The 20,164-nt window shown below is 34.6% G+C and overlaps 1 protein-coding gene across 1 annotated transcript; it reads right to left on the bottom strand.

Moving 5' to 3' along the window:
* Positions 1-17,440: 17,440 nt before the first annotated feature.
* On the bottom strand, positions 17,441-18,406 carry LOC148176354 (uncharacterized). Its single transcript, XM_088035057.1, has one exon. It carries the CDS (start codon positions 18,404-18,406, stop codon positions 17,441-17,443), a length of 966 nt encoding a protein of 321 aa, XP_087891183.1.
* Between the last annotated feature and the right edge of the window lie 1,758 nt (positions 18,407-20,164).

Consider the following 20,164-nt stretch of genomic DNA (forward strand, 5'->3'; position numbering starts at 1 on the left):
ACTGTTCGCTTCCAGCACTTTTAGAATTGGGAATATTAGGTAGTTATCTTAGACGTAGTTAGAAGCTAAACAAATAGAGAATTTACTAAATCTTTTAATGTTCAAATTGTATTTGGGTAAACATCTCAACCATCGAAGATTTTGAAAAGATACTTAGTTTAAGTGTGCAGAATTTGGATGAATTCTAACCTCACAGACCAAAAAGAAATGAAATGTTGTTTTCCAATGATCAATCAGTTTTTGTAGAATTCATACCTAGACGTACATCAAGAGTTAGGTCAGAACTTTCCATTACAGTGAGGTTTAACGAAGTTGTAACATTTTAATGGCAAAATTTTAAGATTTCTGGTACCTACCAAGTACCTACTTGAACGGTGTTTTTCTCTACAATTTCCGATGTCCCAAAAATGCACCAAATCGACTATACAATAACCAAACCATCAAATATATATTGACTTCCATAAAAAGTGCAACACCTGGAAGGGGTGGGCCGATTTTGGTGAAATTTATACAAAACTTCTATTTGTTCATAATTAATAAATATAATTATGATTAAAATTTGAGCAAAAAGGCATAATACATTTATTTATACATATGATATTTAATATGTCGGCCTGCCGCGGTTTTTAGTACACTCATTTATTCTATTAGGCATACTCGAAATCAGATGGTCTAATGTGGGTTGAGGTATGTCATCCCAAGCTTATTGACTATGGTCACGAAGGTCCCGTAAATTGTTTGGGAGATGGTGTAAATTCTGCAGCCGCACACCGAGCATATAAATCCCAGACATGTTCAATCGGCGATCAATGTGAGCATCTTCAACTCTCAAGCAACTCTGACGGTATGTGGAGCTACAAATGGCTCCAGAATGTCCTTCACGTAACGATGCGGGTTTAAATTGTCTGCCAGAAAAACTAATGGAGTCTGTGTCAGTGATGGCACTCCAGACCATGACACCCTGTGTAAGAGAAACATGCCTTTCAACAACAAAGTCGAAGTTCCGTCTTTCGCCGCGTTGACATGTGATCCTATTTCGACCATCATGGATCCACAAACAAAATCGGGATTCGTCGGACCACACCATCCGTTCTACTCTTCCCTCCAATCTACCCGTTCTTTGCACCATTCTAACGTGCGAGCCCGATGTCGAGGAGTGAGTTTTATGAACAAAAATAGTCTATGACTGGGGAGCCCAAAACCTCGTATGTGGCGATATACCGACATCATCGATACTCTTCAGGTCAAACCTTCCTTTCAAACACTTTTAATAGATCGGGTCGGCTACCCCTAACTGCTTATAGTCGTGAGCGCCGTTCTTCCCAGTCAGTAGTGACTCTAAGGTGTCCAAATCTTTGACGACAACCAAAACGACCTTTCTCAGACCATGTTCTCCACTGGCGTAACACGGTACTCACATTGAATCCAAGTGGAACAGCAATTGCTCGGAAAGAAAGACCAGCCTCCCGCAGCCCAACAATTCGTTCTCGCTTAAAATCACTCACTTGTTGAAGTATCAATTCTGTGGAACTCGAGGCATTGTTTAAAAGGCTTTCGTTAAGAATGTGTCGATACAACTGATACAAATCAAATTTTTCTTCAATAAAAACACACTTAAAAGTACTTTCTCAAGCAGCAAGAAGCCCTCTGGAAGTCATAACCAGTTGAAATATCTTGATGAAATTTTCATCATTTCAATTTTATGCAGAAATAAAGCTTTTTTGCAAATTTCATCAAAATCTGCTTACAGCTTCTAGGTGTTGCATTTTTTATGGAAATCAGTATAGAAAGGTACTGACTTGGGCCTGAAATTGAAGTCATTTAATAATGTGTTAATTTGGCCCTTGAATCTACGTACGTATGAGCTTCTACTTCAATTTGCAGGAGCTTATCCACTAAAAAAAATTCAGAATTATAAAAATAATTCACATTTACCTGGATCGAACGATATAAATCAGAAGTTTGAAGTATGAAAAATCAATTTTTAAATCAAAAAAGGTAAAATGAACCCCAATCCAGAAACTTTCTACTCCACCAGCAAATAACGCACCTGGAATGCACTTGCAAATAAAAGAGACAAACGTTTTTTAATATTTCGATGAGATTTGAACTTAATTCAACCAGGGGTAGTTGGTTATTAACTGCTGCACCATCTGCTCTTCCAACGTAGTACCAAATGTCTGAAAAAGTAATTTTCGTCTAAACACTTTCATCTTCACTCACACATATTATTATTTCCTCACACTCTACATCTGACCAATCCATCCTTCCCTCGCCAATCATCAAATCACTTCCATCAACATTCATTAAACTCTCATTCAAACTTCTCTCTGAAACATTCATAATTTCACTAACCGAATCATCATCACAATCAGAAAAATCTGAATCTGAATCTGATTCGGCTAATGAAATTATGATTGGAGAAATATCCTCAAAACTAGTAAATTCACCCATGCATTTCACCCAGTCATTCCTTATCAGATCCTCACAATGCCTCACACAATTGTGCCACATTTCGACAGTAAACCCTGACAGAGCCTCTTTCCATAGCGCCTCAACTCCGTTTTTCGTCACGACTTTCTCTCGGACGTGTTTATTGTAGAAACTCTTACACCACCCCCATGCCATTTCAATTGGATTATATTGACAATGGTATGGAGGTAGTCTAAGAGTTTCTACTCCGAATTCCTCGAGCATGATGTCAATCACGTATTTTTTGGAGCGGCTTCTGGTCAGAGGATCTATCAAGGCCCAGAGTTGTTTTTTGGTGAACCCATCATCGAAGGACACCCCATTCTCTGTCAACCACTGTTGCATTACAAGCTTGCTGGATCCTAACGTGGGTGGCTTATCCATTATTGCCGAGTGATACGGGGCATTGTCCATTACGACCACGACTTGCCCCTCAAGCCGTCTCACTGCTGGCAATAACTGATCTTCCACCCAACGTTTAAAGACATGCTGATCCATGGTCTTATGGTAATCTCGATGCTGAATTTTGCTATCTAGGAAAAACTCACAGCCATCGAGAAAACCTTTAGACGCACAGCCTGCATGCAACACGGTGAACCGAGCACCTTCTTGTTTGACACGAGATGGGTTCCCTCTTACATCGCTGTCGTGGCACCACATTCAATCACGTATGGTCCCTGAGTTAAAATTTTCCTCCCGTTGCATTTTCTGTATTTATACCCCATTTTCCTTACAATTCTCCACAATGTCATTTTTGAATATCTAAAATCAAGTTCTTTCCTTGCGTGATCAAACAAATCATCAAGGGTAAAATGTGTATTATTTTTATGGAATTCAAAAATTTTTAGAGAAAGTTCTTCTCTGAAGTAGAAGTCATCATAAATTTCGGCCCTTTTTCTTCGCCCAGTTTTCGAATCTACAATGGGCTTATTCCTCTGGGCACCATTAACTATTTGCCGAGCTTGGCTAACACTGATCTATAAAGCATGTATTGTAAATATTCCAAAATAAGCTCATTGTTACCGAAAATATAAATGTCACTTTTTTTAATATAAATTCCTTCAGCAGTAGCGAAAGGGTGTTGTTTGATGACGTCGACCAAGGTTTCGTCGTCTTCCGGTGTTGAAGTAAGATGTCCACCCGAGCCTGGATAACGCTCAACAGTTTGGTCTCGTCGCCACTTCTGTATACAGTGAAAGCTCCCACAGCCGGACATCGTTGGTGACTTAGTTTTTGTCCGTTCATGGGAGCTGTCTTATTAAAAGAAAAATGTCTCTGTAATGAAGGTTATTTTTGGATGTCCGTTCAAAGGAAATAAAATTTGAAGTTTTATAACAACAATTATACGGGTGTATCAAAAATGGCGGATATGCTCTTCAGTACGTTTCTGAGAATTGCTTCGAGAACACGGGAAAAATAGTAAAAAAAAATCTCTGCCTCATTTTTTTAATGTTATAGCATCTCAACGGTAACCCATTCAAGAGGATGTAGCTTCTAGCATATGCATGCATGACTGTGGTAACTAGTTGTAATACCGTTAATTAATGTTCGTGTTTCCATTTATCCCGACTGCATTCCATTTTAACTTAAATTTATCAAGTTTTTAGTTTCTATTTTTGAATAAAAATCGATCAAATTACATTTGGCAACAGGGTGATTTTCACGTCCAAAAGCAGAAAAGAAAATAGATGGCTGATATCAAAATTGACTTGATTTGACAGTTATAATCAAACTTGTCAAAATGTATGATAAAAATGAGTAAGTTGATATGCACCTCATTTTGGGAGAATGTGAAGGTAATGCTGCGGTAGCAGCAAGGGTGTATGCTGAGCGTTACCCTGCTAGGCGACACCCGTCAACTAATACAATGCGAAGATTAGACGGTAGAGTGAGAGAAACAGGGAACATTAACCCTCTAGGAATTAATGTCCATGATCGAGGGCGTCCGAGAACAACCCGAACACCGCAACTAGAAGAAGAGGTCTTACATTTGGTGCATGAAAACCCAGTAATAAGTACCCGTGAAATTTCCACTCAACTGGATGTTAATGACACGTCGGTCAACAGAATCAGAGAAGAAAGGCTTCACCCTTATCATATCACGAGAGTCCAAGCATTGCTTCTTCAAGATTTTGCAAGACGGTCAAATTATTGTAATTGGCTCGTGGCACGAATTGCCCAACATCCAAATTTTGCCGCAAATGTGTTATGGAGTGATGAGGCAACGTTTACAAGAAATGGTTATTTTTTTATTTCAATCAGCATAATTCTCATTTTCACTCCATTTAGCTAGACAGATCATATCGTTTTAGTGCAAATGTTCGAGCCGTTAACATGTTAGTCAGGGTTCAAGAAAATGTGTCAAGAAGAGCACAAGCATGTTTAGACGCTAAAGGCAGAAATTTTGAACACCTTCTTTAGAACCAATGTTTTTATTTTTTCTTAAATTTATTTAATCTTGATCAAAATCGTTATCCTCTGCCATATGATAAAGAAGGTCAAAAATTTCTGAAATCTGGTATCGAAGTGGTCTAATTGCATCAATTCTTGATGACCAGCGAGTATCACTTAACGGTTTAAGAGTAAGTCCTTTGACAGAATTCATTAAACGATTCCACCTTTTGGTTGAACACGAAAAAAAATCGTACAATGAACAATCGTACTTGAACAATGTCAAAGAACGCTTTTGTCTCGAACGAAATTTTTGCGGCATCGTTAACGACCAGATTTAGACTATGAGCCGAACAAGGTACAAAAAAAGCACTTTTGCAATCCATTGCGTTTTCCACGCATATTGGCACCGTTGTCATACCCTTGACCCCTCATGTTGTACATACAGTATGTCCCCGGATTGAGTTCACAAGAGGGAAAAAAAGTTTATTTTCCATTTTACAAAAAAATGACAAAGAAATAACATTTTTTGCTTATTTCAAAACAGATAAATCTGCAATTAAAATTTCAAAATTATTAGTTTGTACTCTTAAAATTATTTTTTTCATTATTTTTATTTATTAAATTTTGTAATCGTATTCAAATAATAGCAGGCTGTGGCTTCACAAAATCAAATAGTGCGTTAAATATTAAAGTATAATTTACCTAATAATGTGTAAGTATTAAAAAATTGGAAAAAAATGCAATTGCATCCTTAACAATAATTGAGAAAATTCGAAACAGTCGTAAAGAATTACGAGTTAGAATTTAACTATGTACTAAAATAGGTAATGGATCAATCAAATAGTGGAAATTGGTTTGAGTTTGAGGAACAAATTTCATTCCTTTCACATTTTTTGCTAAATTAAAATCAAAAAGTTCTTCGTTTTTTTTGGTTTTTTTGGATTTCCAGAACACAGCTTGATAATATTAAAGTTTTAATTAAAGATCTATTTATTTTAAATTAAGCAAAAAATATTATTCCTTTGTCATTTTTCTGTAAAATGAAAAGTAACGTTTTTTTTCCTCTTGTGAACTCAATCCGGGGACATACTGTAGAAATATTGTTTTCTTTTAAAAAAAAATATTAAAAAATTTGTCAAGCCTTCCCCTGTGGATGATATTATGGGACAAAAAGTAATAAAATGTTCCTGAACTGTAACTTTTTTGTAGATTCATTTAAAGCAACGAAGCGAAAGATAACGGTTATCTGTTCGACGTGACTAACATCGGGAGTACAGTCCAAAATAATAGAAAAGTATTTAAATTTTTGAATATCATCAATTATACATTTTCGAATTTGCCCACTTAATAATGAAATAATTTCATTTTGGATTTTCTCGCCTAAATAATTCGGCAATCTACTTTGCATTTTTTGCTCTTTTTGTACTTTGTTAACGTGCTCACGCATTATGGGATCAAACTGAGCAATCATTTCTACAGCTTTCAAAAAATTACCATTATCATGCTGAAATAATTGATTTGAAGAACTTCTTAAAGCTATACATTGTCTGCTAAGATAACGAATGATAAGTATGATTCTTCGAATTACGTAATTCCAATATTTTGCTTTTAGGTCTAACTGTCTCAACTGTTCATCATTAATTGTTGATTGTTGTTTCAATCTTAAATTCAATTTTATCCAAGATTTTACGCTCTGAATGTGTTTAGCACTTGTTTCATGTCGTGAACAAGCCAAAGATAAATGTTGCCAATCACAAAAGTCAGAACTAAAATTTGAAAAACTTTTACCAAAAAGTATACATGCGAAACAATAAACTGATTTTTTTTGACTGAATACATTAACCATTCTATTTTTACTTTTTCTTTATTAGCTAGTATACGATAATAATAAATATCCGAAGATTTTCTATTTGCTGTGTTTTCCGGAAATGCAATTATCACCTGTACAGGGCCACGATTAACCAGAGTTCGAACTTCATCGGGCGAAAGTTGTTCAGGCCATTCTCCAGGATCGTCGGACAGAATCAGGTCTGGATTTTCCACGACGACTTCAGTGGTTGACTTATCGTCCTCTTCTTTTGGTTGACGTTGTTCAACTGGAAATTTTAGTTCTATTTCAGTTTTCTGCGGGGATATTTCTTCCACTGGAGTTTCCTCCGATAGGAATTCCTCATCAAGCGGATAAGTAATGTAGTAATGTCCTTGTCGGACTGGGTTGAAGGTCCTGGCTGAGATTCTTCAAAAATTTTTTTCAATGATCCAGCCAGCTTTTCCTTCTGCTTATCCCTCAACTTTTTCTTTTGGCGATAAAAACTCCCAGACTGTCGCTTGAATTTTCGTTTGCCATCCTAAATTTTTGAATGGAAACAATAAATTTTTGTTTTCATTTTTATGGATCATTTACTTACCATAATTATGTATTTCTTCGACTCAAAAAACTGTAATTTCTCTCAAGGTGAACATGCACAAAAATTTTCAGTTTTTTTTTCTTGAAAACAGTCCGTTTTGAATCGATCTCTAAATGCAACTAACAGTAAATAAGCCAAATCGGTTTAATTACACATTTTAGTTGCACGAAAAAGAGCCAAAAGAGCACATAAATATGTCAAATTCTGTGCCAATCGACAAAATAAAATTCTGACAACTAAAAATGAGGGGAATTTAAGAACTGTAATTCAATAATTTCCATTTCAGTTTGAAAAATAAAAAACATATAACTTCTGGAGTAACAACAAAATTTCCTATAAATTCTGCAGATTATGGGTCAGTTTTCACAATAATTTTATTGAGATTAACAATGACACCATTTTAACATAGAAATAAATATTTAATTTCATTTAAAATTTAATTTAGCTTCTGTAAACCGAGCCAAAGTATGCATAAGGAATACTTACCTAAATTTATTTTAGAAGTGTTTATTAATTTTTAAATTACATCTTAAAACTTCCTACCTATCAACAAATTACTTAAAAAACACACGTAGATTGAAATAACTTGATACTCATTAATCGTCGGCATGTTGAAAATCTAAATCGAAAACCTTACTGGAGTAATTTGATTCGATTAAAAATCGCAACAAAAGTTGTTAAATCTTAGAACTGATAGCCATGTTTATTTTAAAAGCTGCTGAAACTTATACATTTATAATAATCGGAATAGGAACAGGAAAGAATTGTGAGAATTTATGACTATTAATCATAATATTTCTTGGTATACTAATAACACTATGAATGAAATCAGTGAGATAAGCATTTTTAATTCGAATTTTTATTTTGCTTGGATATTTGTAATTTTGTTATTTTTTTTTTAAATCCGGCTCATTTGGGCGCCCCCAACAAGTGGCCGCCCGTGTGCCTTGCACGCATTGCACATATGGACGGCTCGGGCCTGAATCTGTCAGATGTGGTGGCATACAGTACGTTATTGCAAATTTCACATTTAATTTTTGCTGGTACTTTCTTTATCGCAAATCCACTGATGATATACTTAACCACTTGATCTAAAGATATACAGGTTGTCCTAAAACATGCGTGCCAAATTATTATTACGTTGGAGGTGAAGGTTCTAAAAACCCGAGAAAAGTGTTAAACAAAATTCAATTTGTTATAGTTTTTAAGATACAGGGCTCCAAAGAGACAACATTTGAACACTTTTATTTTTATGTTTGAAATAATTATGAGTATTAGAGCTTCTGCATTGGGTTCTGTTAAAGCCTTTGAATAATATCATATGCTTTTGAGCGTAATTTAGTACATTGTTTATTGTATTTTCAGAAAATTTAGGTGTCGATTTTACCTGAAAAATCATTTGGCAACATTGCTTATTCACCCCACGTCATAAACATAACAATCAAAATTTTCATTGTTAGTAGTAGTCAATGATGTGTATGTCAAGAAGAGCTGTCAATGTTTTCCTTCTCTAAAATTTGCGGTATTTGCTATTCTAAAATGGAAAAAGAAAGTGCTAATAGCGATAAATGAAGCTCTGACTGGCCTTATGTAGCCCTTCAAAATCTAGTTTTGTTCTGAGTGGTGGCAATCCTTGAGTTCATTGTGAAATAGCATTCAAATGAACATTTTACGGACGTTTTGCTCTCATGAAACGATTTCATCGTGGATCGGAACCTTTGGTGTTTTCCAGCGTTCTAGTAAAATTTCAAAATTTATTTATTCATCTTTTTTGGCATTATTATAATTATTATTATATCACTTCAGTCACTATTACTGTGCATTGTCTATTCTTCAGTGAATGCATTGCTTGTTTTACATTGATAATAAAATTTTTCATGGCTGAAAATTCGAAACGAAGCATAATAAAACAAGAAATTCTTATTGTTAATCTTTGAGAATTACCTCTACCATTTTAAAAATAGTTTTTTTTTAGATTTATTATGCATTAAAATGCATTAAAAAGAACATTCAATTTTAGAAGATTTAGAGCAAATGTTCAAAGTTCCGACCATTGGCTTGAAGACATCTATTCACTCTTCTAATTTTATTTAATTGAACATCTTTTAACATCTGGGGCGTTACTGCATTAGCAGCCATTGTGATTCTTTCCAAAAATACTTTCCTGCTTTTTGGCACAGTGGCATAAACCATTTGTTTCGCATGTTCCCAAAAGAAAAAATCTAATGGATTGAGATCCGGCGATCGGGCCGGCCAATAAACAGGACCTGCTCGGCCGATCCATTTTTGAGGAAAAATTGTATTTAGCCATTCACGCACTGGGCCGGCATGGTGAGTTGTTGCGCCGTCCAATTGGAACCATATTTGGCGCAAAATATTTAAAGGTAAATCATCGAAAAAAAGTAGGAGATTGTTGTTTAAAAATTCTAAAAAGATTTGGTGATTTAGTCGATTTGGAAGAATGAAAGGACCGACCAAGCGATTTTCTAAAATTCCGGCCCACATATTAACTGAAAACATTATGATAATTGAAAACTCTTTCTCGCGTAAATGTTGCTTCATCAGTCCATAAGACATTACGAACACTAAATTTATCGTCAGGTTCCAGAGCTTGAACTCGTGTATAATGATAAGGGTGCAATCTCTCTCCGTCCTCAAGATTCTTCCTACTAAGCTAGAATTGACTTCAGTTCTCGAGTAATTTGTCTTTTATTTGAAAATTTTTCAACCTGATCAAGAACAACTTCTTCAAGTTGAGGGGTTCTTGTGGTTTTTGGTCTCCCACTATCGTGATTTTCTCCAAAATCTATCCTTCCAGTCTCTCTTACGCCCTGATCCAATCTTTGAAACGTAACTCGACAGGGTTGTCGTCGATTAGGATAACGTTGCTGGTACATCCTTTGGGCTAATCTAAAATTGTCGTTAGCGGCACCAAGTACTTGGTACATGTCAGTAATTTCTAATACTACAATCCTTTTTGAAATGCTTCAAAATTTGACTTTTGACTTTTAAAATGTCGAATTTTGCTCCTTCATTGTTCCTTCTAATTTTTATGGGTTCAAAAGAAATGTGTAGATGGGTACAATATTCTTATGTATCATTAAGGTATGATGCAATGTTGCCAAATTTACTCTCTCTTAGAAACTCCGAATATGAAAATAATTTTTTTTTGACCTACTGGGACCCAAATTGACAACGTACCGACACTTTGGCACACCTGTTTTGGGACACTCTGTAGATCGTTCAATTATCTCTAAAAACTGAGCAGAGTCTTTGTCACTTATGTTAAAATCTTTCTCGTTCCACTTTCAACATTCAGGGTCAGTGTGCTTTTGATCTCGTTACAGGTCTCCATTTTTTGCAGCCCTGATTTGATTTTTTACCAGCAATCTATTGTATGCAGATTGAAATTGGAAAGCTGAAGGATTATTGTTTAATCCCTCTCGGCGCCTTATGGTATTAAAAAATAATTTAAGGTGGTCTTGACTTAAGCTTATACGTTAAAATGAACTTAATTTTTTTTTCTTTTAACTCATCGTAAAGTAATATCAAGCTCTTTAAACTGGCCACAAATCCAACAAGACATGTTTTTCTATTTGTTGTTGTAATTAATTTTTCATCGCTGTTTTAAGGACATTAGATAGTTAACGAAACTATCAATATTTTCTTTAAACTGAAGAACATTTTTTGAACACAGACCTCGATTTAGGGCAGTTTTCGCCATAAAATGTTTTAAATTCAAAATATCAAGTGTTATTTATCATTAGACAATATTGTGTAGTTCCGGAACAATCCTGAAAATTTTTTTTTAGTCATATCACGGTAAAACTGTCTACTTTCTTTTTTCTAACATACACTGCATCAAAAATTTTGCTCTACGTATTTAACATTAAGACCATCACCATCAAGACCTGTGATAGTTTCTTATAATAGAGCCTTGCTACTATATAAAACGCTGCGCCACCATTTTTTACAAAGTTTAGTATACTTTTTATTTGGGCGAAGACTATACAGGGTCCGGCAACACTTGTGTCCACCCCCAAAATCGTCTTTAATTTTAAAGATAAAATTTTAAAAATTTGCATACGCTCACAGTTGACAAAGCTCTAGAAGCTGACGTAAAAAATTGTTTTTTATCACTGATAGTTTTGGCGTCGCGACGCCTTAAAAATGTAATTGTTAGGTAATTGTGAGGGTTTGTGATATCAACCCCTAATTTAATTTTTTTTCAATATAAATATGTTAAAAATATCTGAGTTATTATTTTAGATTCAATGCAAATTGTCTTCAAAATTTGAGGAAAAAATGCTGTTTTATCAAGTTAGTTTCTAATTTTATTATGTCAAAATTGGGAACTACGTTTACACCCATCTGTCAACATCTTGTGTCACAAATGACATCTATTCTTTGGCTCGCTTTAGATTGTAACAAAAGTCTTACTTGGTGAAATTGTCACTTTGTCGATGTTAATTAACGATTTCTGGTGTCCATAAAGTGCAACATGCCCGTGGTAATCAAAATTAACCTTTATAAAAGTGAGTGAAGTGACTTGTGAAATTTTGGTGTAAACGTAGATTGCCGCTGCACTGTCATAATTTTGAAAACTAACTTGATAAAGCAACGTTTTTTTCGCAAATTTTAAACACAATTTGCATTAGATTTAAAATAAAAACTCAGATATTTGTACCACAGTTATGTTGAAATAAAATTGAATTCGCGTATATTTCCGCAAAAACTCAAAAATCGCTAAAAATTATACTTCTTAGGCGTCGCGACGCCAAAGAAACAGTGATAAAAAAAACAAATTTTTACGTCACCTTCTAGAGCTTTGTCAACTATGAGCGTATGCAAATTTTCAAAATTTTATCTTTAAAATTAAAGACGATTTTGGGGGTGGACACAAGTGTTGCCGGACCCTGTATGGCTGTCATAAAATTCTGTCATTGTGTAAAAGTTAACCACTTCACAAAAGACGAAGATTTTGCGTTGTACAGTTCGACAATTGCGTTCTTGGAATTATTGCGCTTTAGTGCCATTAACTTTACAAAATGCCCGTAAGAAGATTGACAAGACTGCCTTGTTCTCCGTTTGTGAAGAATTCTCTTTGGTACGTATCGTCGACTGCAAGTGCTAGTTCCAAATACTCACCTGAATTAAAACCAGCCTTGTCATACAGTGCAACCTCGATATAACAAATCGCCAGGGGACAAGTAAATATTCGTTATATCAAGTAATTCGTTAATCTGAGGTTTGTTATATTAAGGTAAGGTTGGTCTAAAATTTGTTATAAAGAGGTAAAATAGTAGATTACATACCGAGGTGGGAAGTTCATGATTCCTCTCGAGAGAAAAAGTTTGTGACCGAGGCCCCAGCCGAGGTGGACAATTTCTCGAGAGATAGGAATTGAACTTGTACCGAGGTTTGTATACTATTTTATTTACAATCATATTAAAAAATAATAAAGAAAGTTAAAAGTCCAATATTGTTAAACGTTTATTTGCTTCCAAAAACTGTTACCAAATTACTTCCGCCCATGCTCTACATTGGAAATGACTCATCTGGAGTGGATATATCTAAACAACCACTTTTTCACACGCGCACGCATCAAGAGAATAAGTAGTTCAATTTGGTTCAACCTCCTACCAAAGTCGCTACTGTTAATTCATGATGTTTTAGGTTAGGAACTGATATGGAAATTAAAAAAGTGCAACTTCATCAATTGAGAAAGTGCTAAATTGTCTTATATTTTGTTTTTTTTGTTGTTTGTTTCTTTGTTTCGTTTCTTGTAATTGTTTGTTGATTACTGTTATTATTATTTCTCAGGTTTATAGGTAGTGAGAAAAAGAAATTGCTATTCGATAAATTAGTTTTTATTTAAAATTCCCTATTATTAAAGACGATATACTATGTAACTGGAAAAATATAAGTTAAATTGATTACGTGGCTGGTTATAAGAACCATAGGAATCAATTCAGACACGTGCGAACGTTTTTCTTATTAAAGTAGTTCTCACTGCAGTGTTTTCTTTGTTATGTCTTTCTACTAGAGGAAAATAGTAAAATCCAACCTTGGCTCTATTTATCTCTTCCACGGTTCTCGGCATTTTCACAAACCTCCTTTTTAATGAAGCAATATGAAGGGTTACTCTTCTCACAATGCGGCATATTGACCCCCCATCCCCGATTAAGGTATAGAAAGCACCAGTTGCATAAAAACGAAGGGTTATAAGAAGTTGGTCTCTTGCACTTTTGCCTTGTTTCTGCGAGTTTCAGGCTCAATTAAATAACCAAATAAGTCCAGTATTTCCATTACGGAGGCCTTGGTAAATCTAAACCGCATTTTAACGTTTCTTTCATCGTACATTTGGAAAGTATCATTTAGATCCCTAAACATTCGCTTTCTGAGAATACGCACCTCATCTTCGTTATCTGATTATAAAGATGACAGAGAATATTCTGACATCTAAAAACTATATTTATTTATTTAAACGGACGAGGATAAAATAAATAAATCTTACTCTTATCTTTGCAAAAAGTCACTACCGAAAGCCCAAAGCGCAAAACTACTTCACCTAAAGTGATTTTATTTTAAACTGTCAATTTAGTACTGCGTATAATCCATCAAAACTGTGGAATTATGTTTAGTTCAGACTACATATATCGTTTAATCAATCCAAATTCCGTTTAGTCTTTGCTTTAGTTCCAAACTAAATTTTAGTCACGGACTACATTTAGTCCCAAACTAAAAAAAAATTTCTGCAATCGGATTTTACGTTTAAGGCTCTACGCTATGCATATACCCGGTATATGGCTTACGATTTTTCGTTTTTGAAATGCATTTTGGACTTTGAAAAATCGCTCGACCTCTGTATGTATGCGTCTCAGGTAGAGCCATAGAGGTGACATCTTCGAATTTTGAAAAAGTGAAAAATTTGACTTTAATTAATTAAAAACTGAAATTCCCGTTTTTCGTTTTTAAAGAATATGAAGCAACCTACGAAGTTAAAAAAAATACCAACATGTGGAGAATTAAAACCTCTATGGAGGTGACATTTTTGTTTTTGTCATTATGCTATAATTTTGAAGTTATCAATAAAAAAACAAATCAAAAATAGGCAACCAACAGTACAACTAACGCACTGACGTTCCGCCCAATTGTAATAAACTGCTTTCGGTAAAAGCAGGTAAAGACCCAACTGGTCGATCTCGGCAACAAACATCGAAGGTACTTGTAGCAAGCGTATTGAGAAATAATATTGTATTGAGAAATAATATTTTTTTATCTCTGATACAGGGTTCGGCGCAACATTTGTGGTCACCCCCTAAATTGTCTTAGAGGTGAAATTTTAAAAATTTACATGTGCTAATAGATAGTCAAAGAAACTCTAGGAGATGACGCAAAAACTTGTTCTTTATTACCTATAGTTTTGGCGTCGCGACGCCTTAAATGTGTAATTTTTATCTATTTGTTGAGGGTTTTTGGAACCATTCAATATACAGGGTGATTTTTTTTAAAACGGCAGGTGTTGTAGAATTTTTATTTATAAACCGATTTCAAAAATTTAAAAATTAAATTAAATGGTTTTTAATTTACTATAAACTGATGATTTTAAAATTTTTCTAAATGTCTTAGTTTCTTTTGGGCGATACTCAACTTTCTTATTTTAAATTGGGACCCATATTTTTTTTCATAATTTGAAAGATATTAATTTTCTTGATTCAGAAATTTGTAATATGTTCTACTTTTACCAAAAATATTTTTAAAAAAATTATCAAAATTGAAAAAAAATAAGCAATAAAAGTTAATAAAATCTAGGTCCATGGTGTCAAATAAAGGAATGCCGTTATTGTAGTGTCAAAAAGCAGCAAATAACAGAAAGGATCGGCATTTTTTTTGAAATTATTTATAACAAAAGACAATAATAATTACAAATCAGAAAAAACAACTACCTAATTTAATTAAAATACTGTTGAAACGCCATCCCGTTTTTTTATTGAACAATTGACACCTACGAGAAATGCATTGTGCATTATAAGGTGTAGCCCCATCTTGTTGAAAGAAAACTTGTTCTTTCTGTTATTTGCTGCTTTTTGACATTACAATAACGATATTGTGTTATTTGACACCATGCACCTAGATTTTATTAACTTTTATTGCCAAAATTTTTTCATTGTTGATATTTTTTTTTTAATATTTTTTGTAAAAGTAGAACATATTACACATTTCTGAATCAAGAAAATTAATATCTTCTAAATTATGAAAAAAAAAATATGGGTGTCAATTTAAAATAAGAAAGTTGAGTATCGCCCAAAAGATACTAGACATTTAGAAAATTTTTAAAATCATCAGTTTATAGGAATTTAAAAACCATTTAATTTGTTTTTTAAATTTTTGAAATCGGTTCATAAATAAAAATTTTACAACGCCTGTCGTTTTTAAAAAATCAGCCTGTACATACTTTTTTAATATAAATGTGTTAAAAATATTTCAATTGTCTTTTTTGATTGTACGCAAATTGTGTTTAAAATTGTGGAAAAAATGCTGTTTTATTACTTATCAGTAAGTATAGTAAGAAGTTATTTTTCAAAACTCAATAACGTGAAATTGTTTTTTTTTTTGGGTAAACCTAATAATGTGTAAATTATTGTATTGTGTAAAATTATTGTTTATTCATTGAAAAAGCTCTTGCGAAAACACTGTGTCCGAATAATTGCGGTAAAGTTGAGCTAAGTTGAACAAAGTATCGTTTTTTTTAATTCCCTCTACAAAATGATAATACATAGTTATTAAGGCAGTAAACCTTCATATTAATCCTGACATTGTAAATGATTCTTTAGGGTTGGTAGGGAGGATCTATTATTTTCAAAATCTCTGCTTACACGTTATTTTTTATTAATTAGAAGTGATCAAGCATACATAAGAGGTTTTAATCTCATGTATCTTCATGGCATTCGTTGAATTTTATTTTAAGGTTTAATACAAACAAGTTGATTTTAAAGAAAAAAACACAGAATTTACTTTGCTTTTTTAAACTAATTGTCAGTGTACAGAATTGGATTTGTTCGTTTGTTTGTACTAGTTGCGCGATAATTGCCACACTGCTCGAAGCAACTTAGTTCTGATGCTAAACAACGACAAACCTAATATTAACAATTTTTTTATTGCTGTTTTAGGCTATAACCGAAATTGCAGAGAAAAAAGCTCGGATAACCTAAAACAAACAAAGTGCAAGATTCCACTGAGTCTACTCCGACTGTCTGGTTTCGGATACTTCCAAAACGTTTTTCTCTGTTTCAACTAGAAATGATTATGTAATAATTGTAAAAAACGTTGATTCTACGATACTTACTTCTTGCAATTTCAGTACTGTCTGAATCGAACACTCTTATAATGGCCAAAACTCTTTCTTCAATCGTTCCAGGCTTAAAACTTGAACAAGGCCCTTCTCCATTTTTTTTAAGGTTGCTCTTGAGTAGGGCTACACCTTTGAGGTACTCTTTTTTAGGGAGTCCCATTTACTCCTCAAATTTTTTTTAGATCTGCCGGTTTCTAATTTATTATTAAACATCACCGTCAATTTATCCCAAGCTTCTTCTTTTTGACCGTTTGTTACGCAGTCGGTTATCTGACATTCTAAAAATTAATTAGAAGTGTTTAATAAACTTATAATTCATAATTACATAAAATAAAAGAACAACTTACCAAGCTTGTTTTTGTGTTGCTTCACCAAATACATTAATAATTCGGTTTCTCCAAATGAAAAATTTGAAGAGCGTTTATGTTTTTTTATTGTTAACGCAGGTGGGGTTAACTTCCAAATTATTGGGTGGTGGTTTCTACAGTTTATTTTACTTGTACATTACTGTCTTACCGCCGACAACACACTGCTCGTGACGGCGGCTAGCGCATCCCCACCACACATCTCTGTATGAATCAGTGTGGCGCTTTCCATAAAAATGCATGTGCGTTGGGTACGCAACATAGCCGCCCCCCTTGAAGGTTTGTAGGCTTCAACAAAAAAAACTTGAAATACAATGAATAAATAAAAAATAAAAATAAACAAATAACAAAAACAAGAAAAAATCAAAACACAATTAACAAAAAATTGAACGAAACAAATTGTTCAAGAAAACTCGCTGTTCCCCTTTTTTTGCTTCACCTTTTCACTACTTGTCATTAATTGGGAGCACACACAACTTAGAAACACCACGTTTGTACACTCCTTTTGTGGTTCGAACCGAGGCCACTCTTGCGACACCATCCCTTCCTGGATGGATTGCCTGGATACGCCCCAAGGCCCAACATAGTGGGGGTAAACCGTCTTCTACCATTAATACCATAGCTCCTGGTTGGAGGCCAATTGCATCTCCGGATCTCCATTTGGAGCGGCCTTGTAGCTGAGATGTGTACTCCTTCTTCCACCTGTTCCAAAAATGCCAGCGCATTTTCTCTATTAACTGCCAGCGCGAAAGTTTATTCTCTGCTAGTTCTTGTAAATCATGTTCAAGCGGAGCAGTTAGGACTTCTCCAATCAAAAAGTGAGAAGGGGTTAGAGCCATCAAGTCGTTCGGGTCGTTTGATAATGGAATTAAAGGACGGGAATTAAGGCATGCTTCTACTCGCGTTAGCAGTGTGTACAACTCCTCATACGTAAGCAAAGTGTCACCCACGACACGTTTGAGATGATATTTAACTGATTTTACTCCAGCTTCCATTAAACCAGCAAAGTTAGGTGACCTTGGTGGTGAAAAGGACCATTTGATGTTATCATTGGACAAAACGGTGATAACATCTTTATAAAAGTCGGAAGTTTTGAAGAATTCAGCTAATTTGACAAGTTCATTATTAGCTCCGACAAAATTTTTTCCGTTATCCGACCGAAAATGTTTGACCATGCCTCGTCGGGAAATAAGTCGTCTTAAGCCGTTCAAAAAACTGTCTGTTGTCAGATCTGTGACCAGTTCAAGGTGAATCGCTTTGGTGCAAAGACAAATGAACACACAAATATATGACTTCAATGTTTTTCTACCGCGACCTTTAGACTCCTTGATCAAAATAGGCCCACCATAGTCTACTCCAGTGTTAACGAAGGGTCTAGCCGGCTCTAATCTGTCTTGCGGAAGATCACCCATTTTTTGATAGGCAATAATTGGCTTTACCTTGAAGCATGATATACATTTATGGAGTACTTGTCTCACTTTGCTCCTTCCGGCAACAATCCAGAACCTTTGCCGCAGCGCTGATAATGTGGCTTGGGCGCCCGCATGTAAATTTTGTTTGTGATAAAATTGAATTATTAAAGAGGTAACAAAATGATTCTTTGGTAAAACCATGGGATGCTTCTTGTCGAATGGGTATCGAGAATTTTTTAGTCTACCTCCTACTCTTAGTACTCCGTTATTATCAACAAATGGATCTAGACCCTTTAATGAACTGCTTTTATTAACAACATTTGAAGATTTTAATTCTTGAATTTGTTGAGCAAAAGACTCGAGTTGCATTAATTTGATGATTAACCTTTCTGAGTTATTTAGCTCCTCAGAACTTAAATGACCTGTTTGTTTCGCGTTTCCTTTTTTGGTGTTGTTTGCAAATCTTTAAATGTATGCTATGATCCGTTTTAATTTAGTAAAACTTGAAAATCTGTTCAACAAGTCACATAAATTCGTACTAACCAAAGTCGTTTTAGTTATCCTTTTTTGTTCTGGAATGTTTTCAAAATCCTCGTTTTGGATAAATGCGTCTGAACACATTTCACGATCACAAATTAACCAGTTGGGGCCATGCCACCATAAACAATTGTTTATCAATTGTTCAGCTGTACTTCCTCGCGAAATTATGTCAGCTGGGTTTTCATTACTAGCTACGTGGTGCCAATCATGAATGTTTGTCAAGTTTTGAATATCCGCAACTCGATTTGAGACAAAGGTTTTCCAGGTAGATGGAGGTTTTGATAACCAACAGAGAACGATGGTTGAATCTGTCCAAAAATTGAGCTTGTCGATTTTTAAATTTAATGATTGTGTTGTTTGATTTGTTAACTGAGCGAGCAGTTGCGCCGCAAGAAGTTCAAGTCTGGGAATCGTTTGCGTTTTAAGAGGAGTCACGCGCGATTTTGCAATTAATAAATTTGCATGCGTTTCACCGTTTGAATTTGTGCATTTTAAATACAGGGCAGCTCCATACGCTCTTTCCGACGCATCGCTAAAACCGTGGAGTTCGATAGAAACCGTTTCTGCTGGTACCACGTTCCGAGGAATTCGACATTTTCCGATTTTTTGTAAATCGTTGGCCAATTGTGTCCACTGTTCACTAATGTCGTCAGGTAGCGATTCATCCCATGATAATTTCAATCCCCATAGTTGTTGCATAAGAAGTTTTGCCACTGTTACAATCGGGTTAATTAAACCAAGTGGATCGAAGATGCGACAAATCATCGAAAGTAACGTTCTTTTTATTAACTCACTTGGTATAAGAATGTTTTGAACATTATACCGTAACGTATCTTGATTGCAATTCCAAAAAAGACTCAATGTTTTGGTTTCTTGTTGTTTATCGAGATTTATTGTGGTATCTATTAAATCCTTGGCAGAGTTTGGCAATAAGTTTATGTTGTTTGACGCCCATTTAGCTAATTCGAATTTAGCTGATCGCAAAATTTCTATCAGTTGATGTTGAATTGATTGTAGTTCTTCAATTGAGTTACCGCCCGTAATTAAGTCGTCTATGTAAAAATCTCGTAAAATAATATCTGCCGCCTTCGGGAATTTTTCACGATTTTCATGCGCCAATTGATGTAAACAACGTACGGCCAAGAATGGCGCCGATGAAGTACCATACGTGACCGTTGTTAAGCGATAAGTCCGCAATTTGTCATCGCTATCGCTGCG

This window comes from Gnatocerus cornutus, chromosome 4 (assembly GCF_029298725.1).
Source record: "Gnatocerus cornutus isolate USDA-ARS CGAHR chromosome 4, icGnaCorn1.1, whole genome shotgun sequence".
In the NCBI taxonomy this organism is placed as follows: domain Eukaryota; kingdom Metazoa; phylum Arthropoda; class Insecta; order Coleoptera; family Tenebrionidae; genus Gnatocerus; species Gnatocerus cornutus.